At 44.4% G+C, this 20,583-nt stretch overlaps 1 protein-coding gene across 2 annotated transcripts in view; it reads left to right on the top strand.

Annotated features, from left to right (window-relative positions):
* Positions 1 to 20,583, top strand: part of LOC134949282 (cytochrome P450 2C18-like) — a 42,096-nt gene that overhangs the window by 16,875 nt on the left and 4,638 nt on the right. For both annotated transcript variants that reach the window (XM_063937781.1, XM_063937780.1), the window contains exons 2-7: positions 9,687 to 9,894; positions 11,620 to 11,782; positions 11,899 to 12,048; positions 13,470 to 13,630; positions 15,680 to 15,856; positions 16,969 to 17,110. In XM_063937781.1, the coding sequence (XP_063793851.1) occupies positions 9,715 to 9,894; positions 11,620 to 11,782; positions 11,899 to 12,048; positions 13,470 to 13,630; positions 15,680 to 15,856; positions 16,969 to 17,110 (973 nt within the window). In that variant the 5' untranslated portion in view covers positions 9,687 to 9,714. The remainder of the gene's footprint in view (positions 1 to 9,686; positions 9,895 to 11,619; positions 11,783 to 11,898; positions 12,049 to 13,469; positions 13,631 to 15,679; positions 15,857 to 16,968; positions 17,111 to 20,583) is intronic.

Here is a 20,583-nt window from a genome sequence, read left to right as displayed (position 1 = left end):
CTGTGAGGTCTGATTGGGGCGTGGACAGCACCTGCTATATAAACCCTCTTCTCAGGTTAGGCAGATGCTGCTGAATCTTTGTTGGTTAGTCAGTTCCTGAAAGCTAGCTAGTACTGTGTAAACTTTGTATTTGTTTGTTGCTTACTGCAAATAGGCCTTGGGATTTGGTATTACACTCTGCAAATCCAGACCTAGTAGTAAGACTGGAGTCAGTCGTTTAACCTGCTGGGGTTCTTTTGCTACTCTGTGAACCTAGCAAGTTTGCGGCTGTATTCTCAGACTTGCCTGCCAAAATCCTTTCTCACTGTGCAAGGTGTTCAGGTGTCAGTTTAGTGGCAGTAAGCTGAACCAGTGCACTGCAAGTGAGGACTAGGATTGTTGAGACTCTCCTTGTGTCTATTATTCCATCTCTGACCAAGGAGTTTACTGCCACACCCGTTGGTAACCCTTCAGGGTTTTGCTGCTGCCCTTAGCAACAGCATTTCGGGTTCTCTACGTATTAAATCACTACATCTCGCTTCTTTCCATCTGAGCATTCCTAATACTAGGGAGACACCCGGTTTCTTAGCCTTTGGGCTTCTCTGTTCACTTTGTGTTTATTTTGTTACCCTATCACCTTCTGTGTATGTAATGTCATATTCCCCAGTCTGTCTGTGAGTTCATTTGTTTTGCATCCCTCACCGTTCAGACACCAGTACATTCCTGCTGGCACTGGTGTGCATAACATATTCAGCAGCCCAATACTCCTGTTGAAATTTTGTAGGAATATGGAGCATACCCCTCAAAATACTTTGCAACAGGTGGTCGATCAGGTGCAGGTCCTGACACGACAATTTAATGATTTGTCCATTAAAATGCACACCTCGCAGGCCGCTGGCGGAGCTCCCGCAGCAGCAGTACCTTCAGGGGTTAAGGAGCCGAAAGTAAATCTCCCGAATCATTTTTCTGGAGATCGCTCGCAGTTCTTTTGTTTCAAGGAGAGCTGCAAGCTATATTTCCAGCTTAGGCCTCAGTCTTCTGGGTCGGAGATTCAGCGGGTGGGCATAGTGATTTCCTTGCTACAAGGAGACCCACAGGTCTGGGCATATGGGTTGCAGCCTGACTGTCCGTCGCTTAAAAGTGTTGATGCTTTTTTTACGGCACTGGGCATGTTGTATGATGACCCTGACAAGACGGCCTCAGCCGAGGCTCAGATTTCGATCCTTAAGCAAGGGCGAAGGCCAGCTGAGGTTTATTGTACGGAGTTTCGGAGGTTGGCCCATGATACCCAGTGGAATGACCCAGCCCTGAGACACCAGTACCGAAGAGGTCTTTCTAACCAGTTAAAAGACCAACTGGTACAATATCCCTTGCCTGATAGCTTGGATCAGCTCATGCAGTTATCCATTCGGGTGGATAGACGGCTGAGAGAGCGCAGGCTTGAAAGGGAGACCGAGGTTTCCTTCTTTCCCAAGGGAACCTCAGACTCTGAGGAATTTTCCGAGGAGCCTATGCAGATTGGGGATACCCGCCTCTCCTCGCGTGAGAAGACGCGGAGGAGACAGCAGGGGTTATGTTTGTACTGTGGGAATAAAGGTCATGTGGTAGTATCATGCCCAGAAAAGCCGGAAAACTTCAGGGCCTGAGGGTGATGGGAAATATCCTGTCAGGTCAGAAGTCGGAATTTCCCAAGAAGACTTTTATCATTCCGGTGACCTTGAAGATCCTCGGTCAAACTGTCAAGACTGAGGCCTTTGTGGACAGTGGGGCCGACGGGGTTTTTATGGACCGCCAATTCGCCCTGAGACACTCTGTTCCCTTAGTATCCTTGGCATCGGAAATTGAGATTTGTGGGTTAAACGGGGAACCATTATCCCAGGGTAAAATTACCTCTTGCACTAGCCAGATTTCTTTGTTTATTGGAGCCACACACTCTGAAAAATTGTCCTTTTATGTGACTGTCTGTACTTTTGCCCCATTGGTGTTGGGGTTACCCTGGTTAAGGGTCCAAAATCCTCAATTTGACTGGGTCTCTGGGGAGATTCTTAGTTGGGGTACTGATTGTTTCTGGAGTTGCTTGAGCCTTCCAGTCAGGCTTTCGCAGCTAAGTTTGCCAGGATTGCCAGGATGTTATGCAGATTTTGCGGACGTGTTCTCCAAAAGAGTTGCAGAGGTACTACCTCCCCATCGCCCCTATGACTGTGCAATTGATTTGTTGCCGAATGCTAAGCTTCCCAAGAGCAGGTTGTACTCCCTGTCACGTTCTGAGACTCAGGCTATGGCAGAGTACATTCAGGAGAACTTGGCTAAGGGATTTATCAGACCTTCACAGTCTCCAGTTGGGTCGGGGTTCTTCTTCGTGGGTAAAAAGGACGGTTCGTTGTGACCTTGCATCGACTTCAGGGAATTGAACCGTATCACGATTAAAAACTCATACCCACTGCCTCTCATTTCGGTCTTGTTTGACCAGCTTCGTACTGCCACCATTTTTTCTAAGATTGACCTACGCGGTGCGTACAATCTAATCCGAATAAGAGAGGGGGATGAATGGAAGACTGCCTTTAATACCCACTCAGGGCATTGTGAATATTTGGTGATGCCTTTTGGGCTCTGTAATGCCCCGGCAGTCTTCCAGGACTTCATGAACGATGTGCTCAGGGAATATTTGGATAGATTCTTAGTTGTATACTTAGATGACATCCTAATCTTCTCCCATTCCCTGGAGGAACATCGGAAGCATGTACGCTTAGTCCTCCAGAAACTCAGAGACCACCGGCTTGGGGCGAAGCTGGAGAAGTGCGAATTTGAAGTTCAGCAAATCGCATTTCTAGGATATATTATCTCCCCAGAAGGTTTCCAGATGGAGGGTTCCAAGGTACAGGCAGTCCTGGATTGGGTGCAGCCCACTAGTTTGAAGGCGCTTCAGCGTTTTCTGGGCTTTGCAAATTTTTATAGACGATTTATCGCTGGATTTTCATCTATAGTGGCGCCCTTGGTGGCACTCAGTAAGAAAGGGGCGGATGTTGCTCACTGGTCTTGTGAGGCCAAAGCGGCTTTTGCCCGTCTCAAAAGGGCATTTGTCTCGGCCAAGGTGCTGCGACACCCAGATCCAGAGCGTCCTTTTGTGGTGGAGGTGGATGCCTCTGAGATGGGTATTGGGGCAGTGCTCTCTCAGATGGGGGTGTCTGATAATCGCCTTCATCCCTGTGCTTACTTTTCCCGTAAATTTTCGCCTGCCGAGATGAATTATGACGTGGGTAACCGGGAATTGTTGGCTATTAAGGATGCACTCGAGGAGTGGAGACACTGGCTTGAGGGGGCTAAGTTTGTGGTCTCAATTCTCACCGACCATAAGAATTTGGCATATTTAGAGTCAGCGAAGCGCCTCAATGCCAGGCAGGCATGATGGGCTTTGTTTTTTGCTCGCTTTAATTTTTTGATAACATATCGCCCTGGGTCAAAAAACATCAAGGCTGATGCGCTCTCGCAGAGTTTTGCTCCAATCCAGGAGACCACCGAGGAGCCATTGCCCATTGTGTCCCCATCATGTATTAAAGTGGGCATTACCCAGGACCTCTTGTCATTAGTCCTTAGAGCACAGGAGCAGGCTCCTCCAGACCTTCCGGTAGGTCTTTTGTTTGTGCCTCCTAGATTAAGACAGCGAGTGTTCCTGGAATTCCATGCCAAGAAGTCGGCAGGTCACCCGGGTATTGCCAGTACTCGGGAGTTGCTATCTAGGGCCGTGTGGTGGCCCTCGGTGGCTAGGGATGTGGATCAGTGGGTTCGGGCATGTGACATCTGTGCCCGAAATAAGACTCCTAGAGGGGTTCCTGTTGGCCCATTACATCCATTCTCTATTCCATCTAAGCCATGGACCCACATTTCAATGGATTTTGTGGTGGACTTGCCCAAATCCTCGGGGATGACAGCCATCTGGGTTGTCGTTGACAGGTTTTCGAAGATGGCGCACTTCGTTCCATTGGTTGGGCTGCCATCGGCCAGACGCCTGTCTGAATTATTTATGCTGCATGTTGTGCGCCTCCACGGGTTGCCACTTGATGTGGTCTCTGACCGCGGATCCCAGTTTGTGGCCAAATTCTGGAGGGCATTTTGTTCCGATCTCAAGATTTCTGTCAGCTTGTCGTCAGGCTACCATCCGCAGTCTAATGGGCAGACTGAAATGGTGAACCAGTCCTTGGAGCAGTTCCTCAGGTGTTATGTCTCCAAGTGTCAGACTGACTGGGTGGCTCATCTGTCCATGGCGGAGTTTGCCTATAACAACGCGGCTCACTCTGCTACAGGGATCTCTCCCTTCCTTTGTTTGTATGGGCATCATCCTAAGGCCAATTCTTTTGACCCCCTGGACTCCACGCCTGGTGGTTCCTCTGTGGTTTCGGTCCTTAGAGGTATTTGGAGGAAAGTGAAGAAAGCCCTTGTGTCTGTGTCATTAGTGACCAAAAGGGTTTTTGATAAGCGGAAAAGACCCTGCAGCTTCAAATTAGGAGACTTCGTCTGGTTGTCTACCAAGAATTTGAAGTTGAGACAGCCATCTCATAAGTTAGGCCCCCGGTTCATCGGTCCTTATAAGATCACTAGGGTTATCAATCCGGTGGCATTTCAGTTAGATCTACCCCGTTCTTTGGGTATCAATAAAACATTTCATTGTTCCCTTTTAAAACGGGCGATTAGTAATCCTTCTTCCAGTGGAAGACCTTCCCCTCTTCTGATACGTGGCCAGAGGGAGTTTGTTGTTGAAAGGATTCTTGACTCCAAGATGGTTCGGGGTCGGCTGTCATTTTTTGTGCACTGGAAGGGGTATGGCCCGGAGGAGCGGTCGTGGGTGCGCAGTTGTGATCTTCATGCCCCCAGACTGTTACGCTCTTTCTTCTCGCAGTTCCCCGATAAACCCAGTGGTAGGGGTTCTTTGACCCCTCGTCAGCGGGGGGGGTACTGTTAGGGTCTCCTGCTCTGTGCTGGCACGTCAGCATGGCAACCGGGAGACCAGTGCTTGCGGAGTAACCTGAGCGTAGCTGATACTCCGGTTCGGGTCTTTTGCTGTGCAATGGTTACAGGCTCTGTGCACGGCAGGGGATCCGGTGCTGGTTTTTGTGCTCACAGTCTGTGAGGTCTGATTGGGGCGTGGACAGCACCTGCTATATAAACCCTCTTCTCAGGTTAGGCAGATGCTGCTGAATCTTTGTTGGTTAGTCAGTTCCTGAAAGCTAGCTAGTACTGTGTAAACTTTGTATTTGTTTGTTGCTTACTGCAAATAGGCCTTGGGATTTGGTATTACACTCTGCCAATCCAGACCTAGCAGTAAGACTGGAGTCAGTCGTTTAACCTGCTGGGGTTCTTTTGCTACTCTGTGAACCTAGCAAGTTTGCGGTTGTATTCTCAGACTTGCCTGCCAAAATCCTTTCTCACTGTGCAAGGTGTTCAGGTGTCAGTTTAGTGGCAGTAAGCTGAACCAGTGCACTGCAAGTGAGGACTAGGATTGTGGAGACTCTCCTTGTGTCTATTATTCCATCTCTGACCAAGGAGTTTACTGCCACACCCGTTGGTAACCCTTTAGGGTTTTGCTGTTGCCCTTAGCAACAGCATTTCGAGTTCTCTACGTATTAAATCACTACATCTCGCTTCTTTCCATCTGAGCATTCCTAATACTAGGGAGACACCCGGTTTCTTAGCCTTTGGGCTTCTCTGTTCACTTTGTGTTTATTTTGTTACCCTATCACCTTCTGTGTATGTAATGTCATATTCCCCAGTTTGTCTGTGAGTTCATTTGTTTTGCATCCCTCACCGTTCAGACACCAGTACATTCCTGCTGGCACTGGTGTGCATAACACCTGCCTAGAGAAGTGGATCCTAGATGGGATTTGATACCGGGGACACAGTACCTCAAACAATTCTCTAAGTCCCACTGAACTAATGGTGGATACCGGATGCACGTCTAACACCAACATAGTTGTCAAGGCTTCAGTTATCCGCTTTGCAAAAGGATGACTGCTGTCATATTTCATCTTCCTCACAAAGGACTGTTGGACAGTCAATTGCTTACTGGAAGTAGTACAAGTGGTCTTCCGACTTCCCCTCTGGGATGACGATCGACTCCCAGTAGCAACAACAGCAGCGGCAGCAACAGCAGGTGTACCACTCCAGGATCCTACAGAGGAATCCCGGTAAGGAGAGGACTCCTCAGTCTTGACAGTGACATGGCCTGCAGGACTACTGATGTTCCTGACTGAGGAGGAAGTTGACGTTGAGGGAGTGGGTGGTGTGGCTTGCAGGAGGTTGGTGACAGGAGGAAGAAGGGATTTAGGTGTCAGTGGACTGCTTACGCTCTTACCCAAAGTCTCTGAACTTGACAGTGACTTCTGATGAATGCGCAGCAGGTGACGTATAAGGGAGGATGTTCCTAGGTTGTTAACATCCTTACCCCTACTTATTACAGATTGACAGAGGCAACAGATGGCTTGACACCTGTTGTCCGGATTTGTGGAGAAATAATTCCACACCGAAGAGGTGGTTTTTTTGGTAGTTTGCCCAGGCATCACAATGGGCTTCTTCATTCCACGGACAACAGGTGTCTACCACGGTGCCTGACTTAAACAAACCACATCACCATCAGAATCCTCATCGTCAACTTCCTACTCAGAGCCAGCAAGACCCATATCCTCATCCTGGTGTACTTCAACAGTGACATCTTCAATTTGAATATCAGGAACTGGACTGTGGGTGCTCCTTCCAGCACTTGCAGGGGGCGTGCAAATGGTGGAAGGAGCCACCTCTTCCCGTCCAGTGTTGGAAAGGTCAGGCATCGCAACTGCAGACACACTTGGACTCTCCTTGGGGATTTGTGATACCATCCCAGAACGCACAGTTCTTTTCTGTGCTCTTTCCAGCTTAAATCTTTTCATTTTTCTAGTGGGAGGATGAGGGCTTCCATCATCATGTGAAGCTGAACCACTAGCCGTGAACATAGGCCAGGGCCTCAGCCATTCATTGCCATTCCGTGTCGTAAATGGCATATTGGCAAGTTTACGTTTCTCCTCAGACAATTTAAATTTCTTTTTTTGGTTCTTTTTACTGAACTTTGGCTTTTTGAATTTTACATGCCCTCTACTATCACATTGGGCATCGGCCTTGGCAGACGACGTTGATGGCATTTCATCGTTTATGTCATGGCTAGTGGCAGCAGCTTCAGCACTAGGAGGAAGTGTTTCTTCTTGATCTTTCCCTATTTTATCCTCAAAATTTTTGTTCTCCATAATTTTTTGGGAGTTATATAAGACAATGGGGGTAATTCCAAGTTGATCGCAGCAGGATTTTTGTTAGCAAATAGGCAAAACCATGTGCACTGCAGGGGAGGCAGATTTAACATGTGCAGAGAGAGTTAGATTTGGGTGGGGTGTGTTCAATCTGCAATCTAATTTGCAGTGTAAAAATAAAGCAGCCAGTATTTACCCTGCACAGAAACAAAATAACCCTCCCAAATCTAACTCTTTCTGCACATGTTATATCTGCCTCCCCCGCAGTGCACATGGTTTTGCCCATTTGCTAACAAAAATCCTGCTGCGATCAACTTGGAATTACCCCCAATATGCGGCACAGGAATGACTGATGGACAGGACACTACTACTGATCTGATGCAGTACAACACAACAACACTGTAAGGGACTTGTGGTTGTTGTTATTATTATTATTATTATTATACGGCAGCAGTGGACATAAAGCAGCAGCGTATACCACTGTGACTGCCTCATCACTGGAATGACTGATGGACAGGACACTACAAATGGTCTGATGCAACACAACACAACAACACTGTAAGGGCCTTGTGGTTGTTGTTATAATTATTATACGGCAGCAGTGGACATATAGCAGCAGCGTATATCGTCACTGGAATGACTGATGGACAGGACACTACCACTGGTCTGATGCAGCACAACACAACAACACTGTAAGGGACTTGTGGTTGTTTTTATTATTATACGGCAGCAGTGGACATACAGCAGCAGCGTATATCGTCACTGGAATGACAGGACACTACCACTGGTCTGATGCAGCACAACACAACAACACTGTAAGGGACTTGTGGTTGTTGTTGTTATTATTATACGGCAGCAGTGGACATACAGCAGCAGCGTATATCGTCACTGGAATGACTGATGGACAGGACACTACCACTGGTCTGATGCAGCACAACACAACAACACTTTATGCAGCTACACTGGATATATGGCAACAGAGGACACCAACACTGTGACTGGCTAGACTGATGCAGCACATTACATTGACTACACTGGACTGGACAGCACAACACAGCACCACTTTATACAGCTACACTGGATATATGGCAGCAGAGGATACCAACACTGTGACTGGCTGGACTGATGCAGCACATTACATTGACTACACTGGACTGGACAGCACAACACAGCACCACTTTATACAGCTACACTGGATATATGGCAGCAGAGGACACCAACACTGTGACTGGCTGGACTGATGCAGCACATTACATTGACTACACTGGACTGGACAGCACAACACAGCACCACTTTATACAGCTACTCTGGATATATGGCAGCAGAGGACACCAATACTGTGACTGGCTGGACTGATGCAGCACAATACACAGACTACACTGGACTGGATAGCACAACACAGCACCACTTTATACAGCTACACTGGATATATGGCAGCAGAGGACACCAACACTGTGACTGGCTGGACTGATGCAGCACAATACACTGACTACACTGGACTGGACTGAGCAGCACAACACAGCACAAGACTCGCCACCCCACTTTCCCGCCCCCACACAGACACAAAACACTGAGGACACGTCCTCTCAATACACTCTCCGAGACTGGAATGAAAATGGCTTCGACGCGCGGCTCCTTATATGGAATCCAAATCCCGCGAGAATCCGACAGCGGGATGATGACGTTTTGCAGCTGTTGGAAGGCAAAGTCCGGTAAGGTTCGGTTCTCTGAAAACCGAACCCACTCATCTCTAGTTTTGAAATTCTTGTATCAATAAATGCATATCACTTCAGCTGTGTATAGTTATCACCACAGAGTCCAGTAAATGGGAGTGTCACAGAACGGGGAGATATCCTACTGTATATAATAAAAGGCTAACGCTGCTCCTCAACTCTGTTATGTGCACCGGTGCCCACTAGCGGGCACCCGATGGACAAAATGACATTGTAACAGATGAAAAGTGAAAGTGAAAAGCTGTCACTGATGAAAGTGATACTGCAGGGAGATGTTACAGCCTCCTAACCTGCTGCTGCTGCTAATATTAATAATAACACTGATCTGACTGTTTGACATTTGCTGCATATGGCCGAACTTGGAATTTTTTTTAAAGTTGCAATCGTGTTCAAAGCAAAACCATGCCTTGTACATGACTGCCACTTTTAAAAAAAAAGTCAGAGTTCAGCCAGGAACTCGCACCTCTGGCCAACTTGGACTTGATTACATCTGGCCCATGACCTCCGTACTGTAAGGTGGTAATGCTAACCTCTATACCAAGCATGCTTTTGGGACAAATAACTGACAGATGTGAGGTTACAGAGAACATTTTGTGGCTAATTCATATTGTTGATGCTAAGGCCAATGTTGAATATTGAAGTGTTTCAGTTGTTCAATCACTGGTCTACAGTGAATAACCCTGCTTCTTCTATGTCTACATTGTAGTCTTATTCACAACCACCCATCTGCGACAATGGACTTCATTGGAACTGGAACCCTTATTCTGGTTCTCTGTATCACCTGCCTCATATTCCTCTTCATGTATATTGAGAACAATAAGTGGAAAGACATGCCGCCTGGACCTACTCCGCTTCCTCTCCTGGGAAACATCCTACAGCTAAACATGAAAGAGTTGCCCAAGTCATTTAAAAAGGTGAGAACTTAAATATTCTATGAACTGAAACTTGCATTCTAAGAATATTTAGTATGAAACTAAGGACTTAAGGACATTTATGGTGGCAGAAACATATAAACCCTGAACACGTCAATCTAAAATTCAAACATACAGTAACAATTCGAAACAAATTTATATAAATTATTACATTACATTACTTAGTGAAAACCTACTTGCTGTTTTCTTTTAATATAATCATACATTCTACATTTTCTCTGTACATTTTTTCTGTATAGCAGAATCAATATGGAATATTGTTAAAAAAAATTTAATCAGCTATCAGTACTGTTAACCTTTTCTCAGCTGTAACAGGAAGCAGTCAGGATCCCGGCTGTCAGAATACTGATGCCGGATTTTCAACACTATTCTGAATGCCGACACCGGCATCCAGAATGGGTGCACCATCCTGGCACCGGATTCCTGACAGCCGGGATGCCGAAGTAAGAGACACCGCGGCGATAGAGTCGTAACCCGCGGGGGGAGGTTCGGTTTAGGCTGCTTTCCGGGGTTTTAGGGTTAGGCTGAGTCCCGGGGGGTGGGGTGGGGGGTTAGAGTTAGGCAGTGGGGAGGGGGGGTTAGGGTTAGGCTACAGGGGGGAGGGTAAAGTTTAGACAGTGGGGACGGGAGGTTAGGCTTAGGCACCTCCGGGGGATGGTTAGGGTTAGGCAGGCACTAAGGGGGGAGGTTAGGGTTAGACTACAGGTAGGGAGGGTTAGGGTTATGGGGGTGGGGGAGAACACCCCTTAATCACCCCTGTCGGCTTCTTAATCAGTGGGATCCCGTGCACCGGGATCTCATACTGATCCCGCTGTAACATGTACCCCGCTGTAACATGTACAGAACTAATGCAACTGCATATTTTATAATTAAATGTTAATAGCAGTATATAAAGAGCAGTGGTATGTACAGAAGCCAGAAGAAATTATGATATGACTAGTTACAGTAGCTCAACCCCACTGTTATTTCGATCACAACATGTTACTTTTATCCCTTTCACACCAAAATCCCGGATCTGAGCCAGAATAATGTACATGGTTTCAACCCATGTTGATACCCCTTTTACACTGAGTCAAGGACCCCGTAAAAAAAAGTTGTGTGTCAGTGTGACTTAGTCTACTCGGTTTTTGTGCCCCTTCTCCGCGACCCTGGTCTTGACTAGGGTTTTTCCTAGGTCCTTGCCTCGGTGTGAAAGTGGTATTAAAAGGAGGTCATTGAGCTACTTTTAACAAAAAGCAGATAGAGTAAAGGGCCACATAAAACCCCTGATAAGATCGGCAATGTATTGTCACAATTTTCTGATCCCCTGCCTACTGGGTTGGGGAATAGGGAATGTTCAACATGATGACTTTGTCTGATTTGCTGATCCTAACCAAAAATGATAGAGATTGGCAGAATTTTCCTGACTTCCCCACCGATCACAGATTATTATGGCCGCCTAACTAAACGGTCATTTGAAGTATAGGGCCCTTAACCCAGGAACACCCTTTCTCACTGTCGCATATTCTCCTCAGACCCAGAGTCCTTTCTACACCAAAATTACACTAATAACATTGATATAATTTATTTATTAGATCAATGATTTCTAGGTGACCTATTTAATGGTCCGTCCCTCCAGGAGCAAATTATACTAATGACAGTGACTTATTGACTACATTTAAGTGCTTCGTTAAAGACTGTTATATTTGTATGTTGTTCTTGCCATAGCTCGCCAAGATCTATGGTGATGTATTTACTGTTCATCTCGGACCAAGGACTGCGGTTGTCTTATACGGATATGATGCAGTAAAGGAGGCTTTGGTGGACAACGCCAATATCTTTAGCCAAAGGGCAAAAGTTCCTGCAGCAGAACTTATTTTTAAAGACTATGGTAGGTAGCAACTATCCTTAAGCACCCCCCCAGTATAATTTACACCAACAGTTTATGAGATTTGATCAAACTTTTTTGTTTTCAAGAACCATGAAATGATGTCTTTGTTTTTAAAGGCGTTATTCTTAGTAATGGGGAGCGTTGGAAACAGATGCGTCGCTTCTCTCTCATGACGCTGCGAAATTTCGGAATGGGGAAGAAGAGCACTGAGGAACGAATCCAGGAGGAATGTCGGTTTCTTAGAGATGAGTTTAATAAAACATCAGGTTGGTTTGAAAATGATTTAGGTTTACTCAAGAAAAGTGCAGAGGGCTGAAAGTAGAGCAAAATATGGTTAGTAGTATAAATTATAGTATAAATATAAAATTATAAAAATGTATAAAACAATTTAGAAGTATTTCGGTTTTCAGTATTTTTATATTTATGAAATATAGTAATCACTGATCTTTTAATAAGTTGTGTTAATATGTAGGTAGTGCCCTAAATTATCTTTATTTATTTTTTTAAAGAAAAAAATGTATTTTTTCCAAGTACTGCAGTTGCTAAAGTGTTGTTTAATATTTAGCTGAAGTAGTCTCTTTCAATGATAATGTATTGCTTTAAACTGCTGGTATAATTTTAGCAAAATCATATAGGTGTCCATGCAGAGCTGGATGGACATTGTCAATGTCTATTGCATCCTGAAAACAGAAAAGCATTTTGCTACCTACTGTATGCAGAGCTGATGTTCAAAGGGAGATACAACAGAGTCTGAATAGGTAGCTAAATGCTTTTTTATGGCATGCATTATATGCTTGTGAATATTTACAAATCAAACTGCATTGATCTCATGGATCAATCTACAGATACCGAGCCTCGTGGCACACCTGGTGTTATAAAGATTATGGAATATCCCCGAAATTACCACTACCAGCACTAGGTCTTGCCAGTCAGCACTTGTAGCATTACAGAAGGAGAATTATAAATGTACTAAGATAGGATCAGAGGGTGCTTAACTAAGTGTTATGAAATACCACCTCATCTACATAACAGTATTACACAAAATGAACAAATAAAAACACTTGTTTTTAATAAAAAAAATTCAGACCTATTATAGTGTCATAAAAAAGTATACAAATTCACATACAAGAACAATGTATACATCAAGTCAACAAATTTGTTCCAGTTTAGATTAAAACTTCAAGGATTGACCACTCCTAAATGACTTGAAGCCTCCAAGGTGGGAGGTTACAGTAGGTACAGATAAAACACCCAACACGTTTTTTAGCAAAACGACTTCATCAGGTGTAGATCAAAATTCACAGAGATTAAAACATAAACAAAAGGATTGAATGAATCCAGATTTGTTCCTAGTAACACTCCTGGTGGTGCAACTTTCAACAAGTATCAGTAGCCAGGGACATGTGCATCCTTCACCAGTAGTGAATCACTGGTGAAGGATGCACATTTTGATCTACCCCTGATGAAGTCATTTTGATGAAATGCATTGGGTGTTTTATCTGTACCTACTGTACCCTCCCACCTTGAAGGCAAGAACTTTTGACCCAGGGAGCCTGTTCTGGGCCTCCCACTGGATGAATTTGGAAGAAAACTTTAATGAACTGTAATTACTGACAAATAATATTTTAACTATTTAAAAATGTAATTAGTTTTTTGACTCATGAGTAACTTTGCAACCACTTCCTAGGTGCACCCATTGATCCCACTTTCCTCCTGACCATTGCTGTATCCAACATGATCTGCTCTATTGTGTTTGGAGAGCGTTTTGAATATGAAGACAAGGAGTTCCTTGGCCTGCATGCCATGCTGAAAGAAGTTTTCAAGATAATATCTTCTTCCATTGGGCAGGTAAATGCTTCCAACTGTCCATCTTGGGGGTCTGTTTAAAGGCATTGAGGAGACAGAATGATGGTAAAAGGCTCTGTCACTGCGGTTTCCTCTTTAAATGAGGGTTAATGCTGGAGAAAGCTCTAACTTTATCCATGTTACAGGTTTGCAGATGTCGTCATAGATCTCTATGGGGCGGTAAATGTCAGCAATTTATTAAGCAGCTAAAAGTAAAAATATCCTCATCTGATGTACTTGTTTTATAATGAGTCATTCTGAATTTCTATATCTAATTAAATGTCTGGATGTATTAAGACATTTTCCAGGTTAGCATTTTCATGCATATGCAATGACACTGTCCAAAATATAATGTAAATAAATGAACCTTTAAAATGTAAGCTTTCACGAGCAGGGCCCTCCTCCTCCATGTGCTTTTCCCTCTCTTACTTAACGTATATTCTTTTCAATACTCCCTTCAATGGCACCAAATCCCTCGGTTTTCTCCCACCCTGATATATATTTCAATGTCGTCTGCTGATGCAGCTAGATCTATATACCCTGTACATGTCCTATATTGTCTTGAACTGTAAGTCATTGTTTTCTTGTTTTGCTTATTTTGTTTATGCACTCTCTAATAATAATAACTGGTATGCACAAACTTTAGGACAAGTGCTTGCTTTCTGCCAACATTAACAATATCTGAAGTGTTCAAAAGCAGCACAGTTTACAGTGGTTAGCATTACTACTTTACAGCCCTGAGGTTATCAGGTCCTGACCAAAGCACTATTTGTGTGAAGTTTGTATGTTCTCTACAAGTTGTCTTCCAAGTGCTCTGACTTCCTCCCACAATCCAAAAACATGCCAGCAAGTAAACTGAATTTAATAAAATAATAAGCCTTGTGTGTACGTGTGGCATGTGATAAGGAAATATAGATTGTAAGCTTCACTGGAGCAGAAACTGATGCAATGGACTCAAATATTCTCTGAAAAGCCAGGAGTAATATGTATGTCATATATAAATAACTTTATAATTAGCGCACAGTAAAATACAATGGAGAGCTATTGGAATGCTGATTTGTGGATGATTCAGAGTTGCACGTAAGTCTACTTTGTGGACTAACGTTGAGACTTTTCACACTGTGCATGCTTCATAGCTGATCATATGCAACTTTAACTATGGGCAGAGTTGTACAGATCTCAACTGCATCTCCTCTTGTGGTATCTCCTCTTGTGTCCGAATGGGTGTCCACTGGGCAACAGTCAGTGTCATGGGTGTGTATGCAGAATTGCGGGTTGTTCGGAGTTGACTGTACGCAGAGAGCTTTCTAACTTCAGATGGATGTCTTGATTGAAGGATAGTTCAAAATGCACCATAATAGTGGGGGCGGCTATTTTCACAATCCTCTAATTATCGGTTTAGGAGAAGATGTTATCTATAGTTTCAACTGGATTCGCTTTAAAATGCTCTTGCGAAATGTCTCCCGTTGTGGATTGTTACATCATTTAATGGGATGCAGTCAATTTACCGACAATCAAAATCCCGACGGACAAAATCCCAACAGCAATTGACCCACGGTCAAAATCCCGACAAGGTCAAAATCCCGACATGGACAAAATACCGACATTTAAAATACCGACAAGGTCAAAATACCGACATTTAAAATGTCGACAGGTCAAAAAGCTGAAGCGAGTTTTTCATGATTTTTTTCATTGAAATTGACTTGTTCATACTTTACCATCCCAGTGGACCTGGAGGGGGAATATAATAGTGTGCCGAGCGCAGTGAGGCACTGCGCTCGCCATGCAAGGGGATGCAGTACACTTATATGGTGTCCATGTCGACATACACACAAAAAACAATGACAAACTCGTGTCAGCTTTTTGACCTGTCGACATTTTAAATGTCGGTATTTTGTCTATGTCGGGATTTTGACCATTGGTCAATTGCTGTCGGGATTTTGATTGGAGGTATATCATATTGATCCCCATTTAACTACAGGAATATTATTTATATATATATATATATATATATATAATTATTATTATTATTATTTTTTTATTACATTACAGCTTCTCAACTCTTTTCCAAAACTTATCAGTCGTATTCCTGGACCTCACCAGAAAGTATTTAGCAATTTTACCATGTTGAAAGCATTTGTGAAGAAAAAAGTGAAGGAACATCAGGAGACGTTGGACGAGAACTTCCCCAGGGATTTAATCGATTGCTTCCTAATGAAGATGGAGGAGGTATGTAAGACTCACCTGAACCTGCAGACAGGGGAGGCAGCAGAGAATGTCTGTCTAAGCGAAATAATAATAATAATAATAATAATAATAAAAATAATTTTATTTATATAGTGCTTTTCTTCAGCAGGACTCAAAGTTACATTACAAGCATATCTACTAAAGTGAGGGTTTATAGACGTGGAGATGTTGCCCATAGCAACCAATCAGATTCCAGGTATTATCTTCTAGAAGGTGCTAGACAAATGATAAGTAGAATCTGATTGGTTGCTATGTACAACATTTCCACTTCTATAAACGTGCACTTTAGTAAATATACCCCTTAGCGTTACAGCAGGAGGACAACAAATCAAAAAACAATGAACATAGTGTACATAATAAACTTAATGGAGGGTTGGTGCAGCCATTGTTTTCTAATGAATTAATCTCATTTACATTAAGAAAATGGAAGAAAATGCCCACAAACCATCTGCCTCCACTATTTGTAGTTAACAGATTCAGGGCGGGATGTATTGAAATACATTGCCGCCCCTCACCACCTACCGCAATGATGTTGATCGTATATGTACTAACATTTGCGATCAACATTGCAATGCGGTGACGGAGGCCCCCCGCGATACCTGTGAGGTGGTGTGCGGGGGGTCTCCGTCACCTCCCAGGGGTCTCCACACTGCCTGCACGCCGGGAAGCAGCAGCAGGCTGCTCCCGGCGCCTCCTCCTCCCCCCTGCACCCGGAAGAACCTCCGGAAGCGTTGCTAGGGGGAGGAGGAGAATACCTTCCTGGGCCACGGCTGCCTGGAGGAAGGTATGCCGGGGGGAGGGGGGTCGGCGTCTGCAGGGGAAGGGGGGGGGGCGGTGAAGGCGGCGGGTTGCGGCGGCTGGCGATAAGAAGCCCATAGGCTTCTATAGGGTATCACCATCCAGAGATGGCGATACCCTGGGCAGCGAAAAACCGCCGGTGGGGTCTTAGTACATTTGAAAATGCGGTAAAACCCCCGAAAATGGGGGTTTTACCGCATTTTTCCCTTAGTACATCCCGCACTCAGAATCATTAAATCAATCTAAAGTTTATCTAGGTCTTAGGTATTATTTACTTTGGAATTTTGTATTTGCAGGAGAAGGAAAATCCTAACTCGGAGTTCCACTTTGAAAACTTATTTGTCACCGTGATGAACCTTTTTTTTGCTGGGACAGAAACTACAACCACAACTTTGAGACGTAGTTTGAGGATTTTGCTCAAGTACCCAGACATACAAGGCAATTATAGTCAGAATGCAGTTGTGGCGAATGAGTGTGCTGAGATTCTTATTTGAGATTTATTTATTAAGAAATAATGTGGGGTATCCAATTAGGCACGAAGAAACATTGGAAGTGAAAAAAGTTTTCGAAATTTTTCCCCAATATTTTTTTGGTGCTATCCTATTAGGATGTTTTCACCAACCGCTGCCCCGTTTTCCCGTGAAAAGAGGGCTGCTTTTGGGGATTTGGTTTTGCCTGCCTTAGGCAAGTGAAACAAAATCCCCAATAAGCCGCTGCCCCCGCCGGCTTATCGGGGTTAATTAGATACCCCAATGTATTTTTAAAACACTTCTTTTTCTTAAGAGATGAGGACGTGAAGGTGTATTTAAGACATTTTACTTTAATTAACTAGCTCAGGTGCTGTAGGTGGTACACAGGTCTGCCATCAGGGGGGGAAAGCCGGGACTCCAGTACCGGGCCCGGACCGCAAGGGGGCCCACATCGCAGCAGTGTGGTTTATAGCACACTTCAGGCTTCCATTGAGGGACAGTACTGGTGGCATTTTGAATGTGGAGCTTGCCGCGAGCCATTCAGAGCCGCAGCAGCAGCTCCTGATTGGCTGCCAGTCTGCTACCTCCCAGTCCAAATTTAAAATACTGCTGGTGCTGTCCCTCTATGGCTGCCTGCTCTGGACTCCCTGTGATGCTGCTGTTGTCCTGGCACTCTACGGTCGTGCCTAGGGGCACCAACTGATGTCCTGCGGCCTTATCCTGGGACTGGTAACCAGAACGGTAAGTTGTAGAGGCTGCAGGGGGAGCGGAAGGTGAGTGGGTGGGGCACCCTGCCTATTCTGGAAGTCCTGGGCCCCACAATTTCTGATGGCACCTCTGGTGGTACATGTGCAAACATTGAAATACTTAAAGGTGTAACTGCTTTATCCCCAGCCAGTGAAAGATTGTAAGAGATGGCCAGTATGTGACCTGGAAACATTTCCAGAGGTCAAATTATGTTTACAGTAATACTGTAAGTGGTGGGTATCCCTGTAGACATAACATTCCCCTTGTCCAGGAAGATACAAATACACATGATAGGAAACCAGCCAATTCCCCCGATTTGACAAATTATTAAATGAATTAATACTATTAACCATTTCATCATCACTTCAATTCTACAAAAGTAGGTGAAAATGCTGCAGTGTTGCACTCAGAGGTGTGGGGAATAGGGATTAGAGGGGGGGGGGAGAAGACAGATGCAGAATGCGGGCTGTCAGCTTGAGAAGCTTTACAGGATAAGGTGCAGGGAGATCATAGGGTGCCAGCAAGGCAGCATCTGGCATACATCCCTGGAGATGTATATCTGTATAAATTTCCCACATTCACCGGCTGTCTCCGGGGAGAGGATGCAGGGAGCGAGTAGAGGGTAGAGAGGGCATAGCACAGGTGAGAGGTTGCGGGGAGGGGGAGCGGACACCGAGGAGAGGATGCTGGTAGGGAGAAGAGGACAATGGGCAGAAAAGGCACAGACAGCCCTATAGATGAATTGCAGTTCTTTTAACTAAAAAAAATGATCACCTATAATAACTTTATCAGAATGAATAGACCCCTATATGACTGATATCCTGTCAGGAAATTGCTCCTGACTACCTTTACCTGTCACAAACTGCATTGTGTGCATTATTGACTAGGAAGTTTACTGTAATGGGATCCTCAGATTTCCACTTTCCACCACTCAGTCTTGAAGTACAGTAGCTCTGGCTATAGATCTAACACCTCACAGTACACTAGTTGCCACCATCTGCTGTATAAGCCAGCAGAAAGCCTGTGAATTAATTACACTCTATTACTCGCTCTTTGTTCTGGTAGCCTAATGGATAACATCTTACACATTGGCATGTACAGCCAAGCAATCATCTCTACTAAACAGGCAATACTGTACAAGTTTTTAGAGCAGTGGTCCTCAAACTTGGTCCTCAGGACCTCCAACAGTTCATGTTTTCCAGGTCACCCAGCAGATACACAGGTGTAGTCATTACTCACTGACATGTTTTAAAAGATCCACAGGTGTAGCTAATTATTGCACTTGCGATTCTGCGAGGAGACCTGGAAAACATGCACTGTTTGGGGTCCTGAGGACCGAGTTTGAGAACCTGTGGTGTAGAGCAATGTGGACATACTTATGAAAATAGGTATTGTAACGTAGGAAAAGGGTGCAATGCTTACAGATTCTAAAAACAATTAGTAACAAGATAGCTTACATATGGTAAAATAAATATAAAAAAAAGGAAATGCTCCAGATTACAAGAGAAGTTGTCTTGGTGGAATGAACATCAATTCCCTTAGCGCTAAGTTTGATTTATACACATATATACTGTGTGTGTGTGTGTGTGTGTGTGTGTATATATATATATATATATATATATATATACTGTATATATAATCTCCTTTAAATAACAAAACCAATTAAACACACTTTCCAATGTTATAAATCTAGTACAGTAGCTAGTATTCCTGGATTCACATTTTACACATCAACGGGGAGATGTACTAAGCCTTGGAGAGTACTAAAGTAGAGAGAGATAAAATACCAACTGCCATTTTTCAAAACACAGCCTCTAACATGGCAGTTAAGAGCTGATCGGCTGGTACTTTTTCTCTCTCAACATTATCTCTCTCCAAAGCTTAGTACATCTGCCCCCAAATGTACAACACAACAGTTAAGTTACTATTACTGTGAAGGAATCCTACTTTGAAGTCATTTGCCATTTAACCAAGATTACAGAATGTATAGATGTATTAATTATTGTATGCAAAAATATACTTTGTGTCCCTTTCGCTTGCCCTACCTCAAGTTCACAACATGCCCCATGACAGTGGCGACAGAGAGTGACAGAGGGCCAGATGTATACAGAGGGATACAATGTGTGGCAGGGGTAATGGAGAGGCAGAGGGTTATAGGGAGAGGTGACTGGGGACTCAGAGGATGATCGGGAGACTTAGGATGACAGTGGGTGACAGGGGCACAAGTACACATTCCTGTCTGCTGCAGAGAACCTAGACTGGGGCAGGCCTCTGTTCTGCCAACCCTTTCTGCTTTCCTCACTTTGGCACTTAAGGCTCTGGCAGCACCAGTTACACCAGAATCCGAAAGAATTCCAGGCAGTTCATTGCTGTGATCATCAGTGCTGAGAGGCAGCAGGATTCCCATCTGTCTGGGTTAGATAGAAGATTGATACAGCTGCACACACTCAAGGTCAGCCCCGACACCCATAGTCCCAAGGGGCCCCAGTGCAATGCACCACTAGCAGTTCCACCTCTGATTATTTCGATATACTGTATGTATTTACAAAGGGTCTGATTCAGGTCCTGACGGGCTTACAGCGCATACAGCAAATTACCAAATTTCAGTGCTTTGCCCATGGGACAAAAATGCAGGGTCTGCGATGACGGAGGCAGTACGGCATCAGACTGACAGTCTGATTCTGTTTGGGGTAG

This window comes from Pseudophryne corroboree, chromosome 8 (assembly GCF_028390025.1).
Source record: "Pseudophryne corroboree isolate aPseCor3 chromosome 8, aPseCor3.hap2, whole genome shotgun sequence".
In the NCBI taxonomy this organism is placed as follows: domain Eukaryota; kingdom Metazoa; phylum Chordata; class Amphibia; order Anura; family Myobatrachidae; genus Pseudophryne; species Pseudophryne corroboree.
Note: the sequence above shows the minus strand (reverse complement) of the source record. Positions and strands in the feature narration are given on the sequence as shown.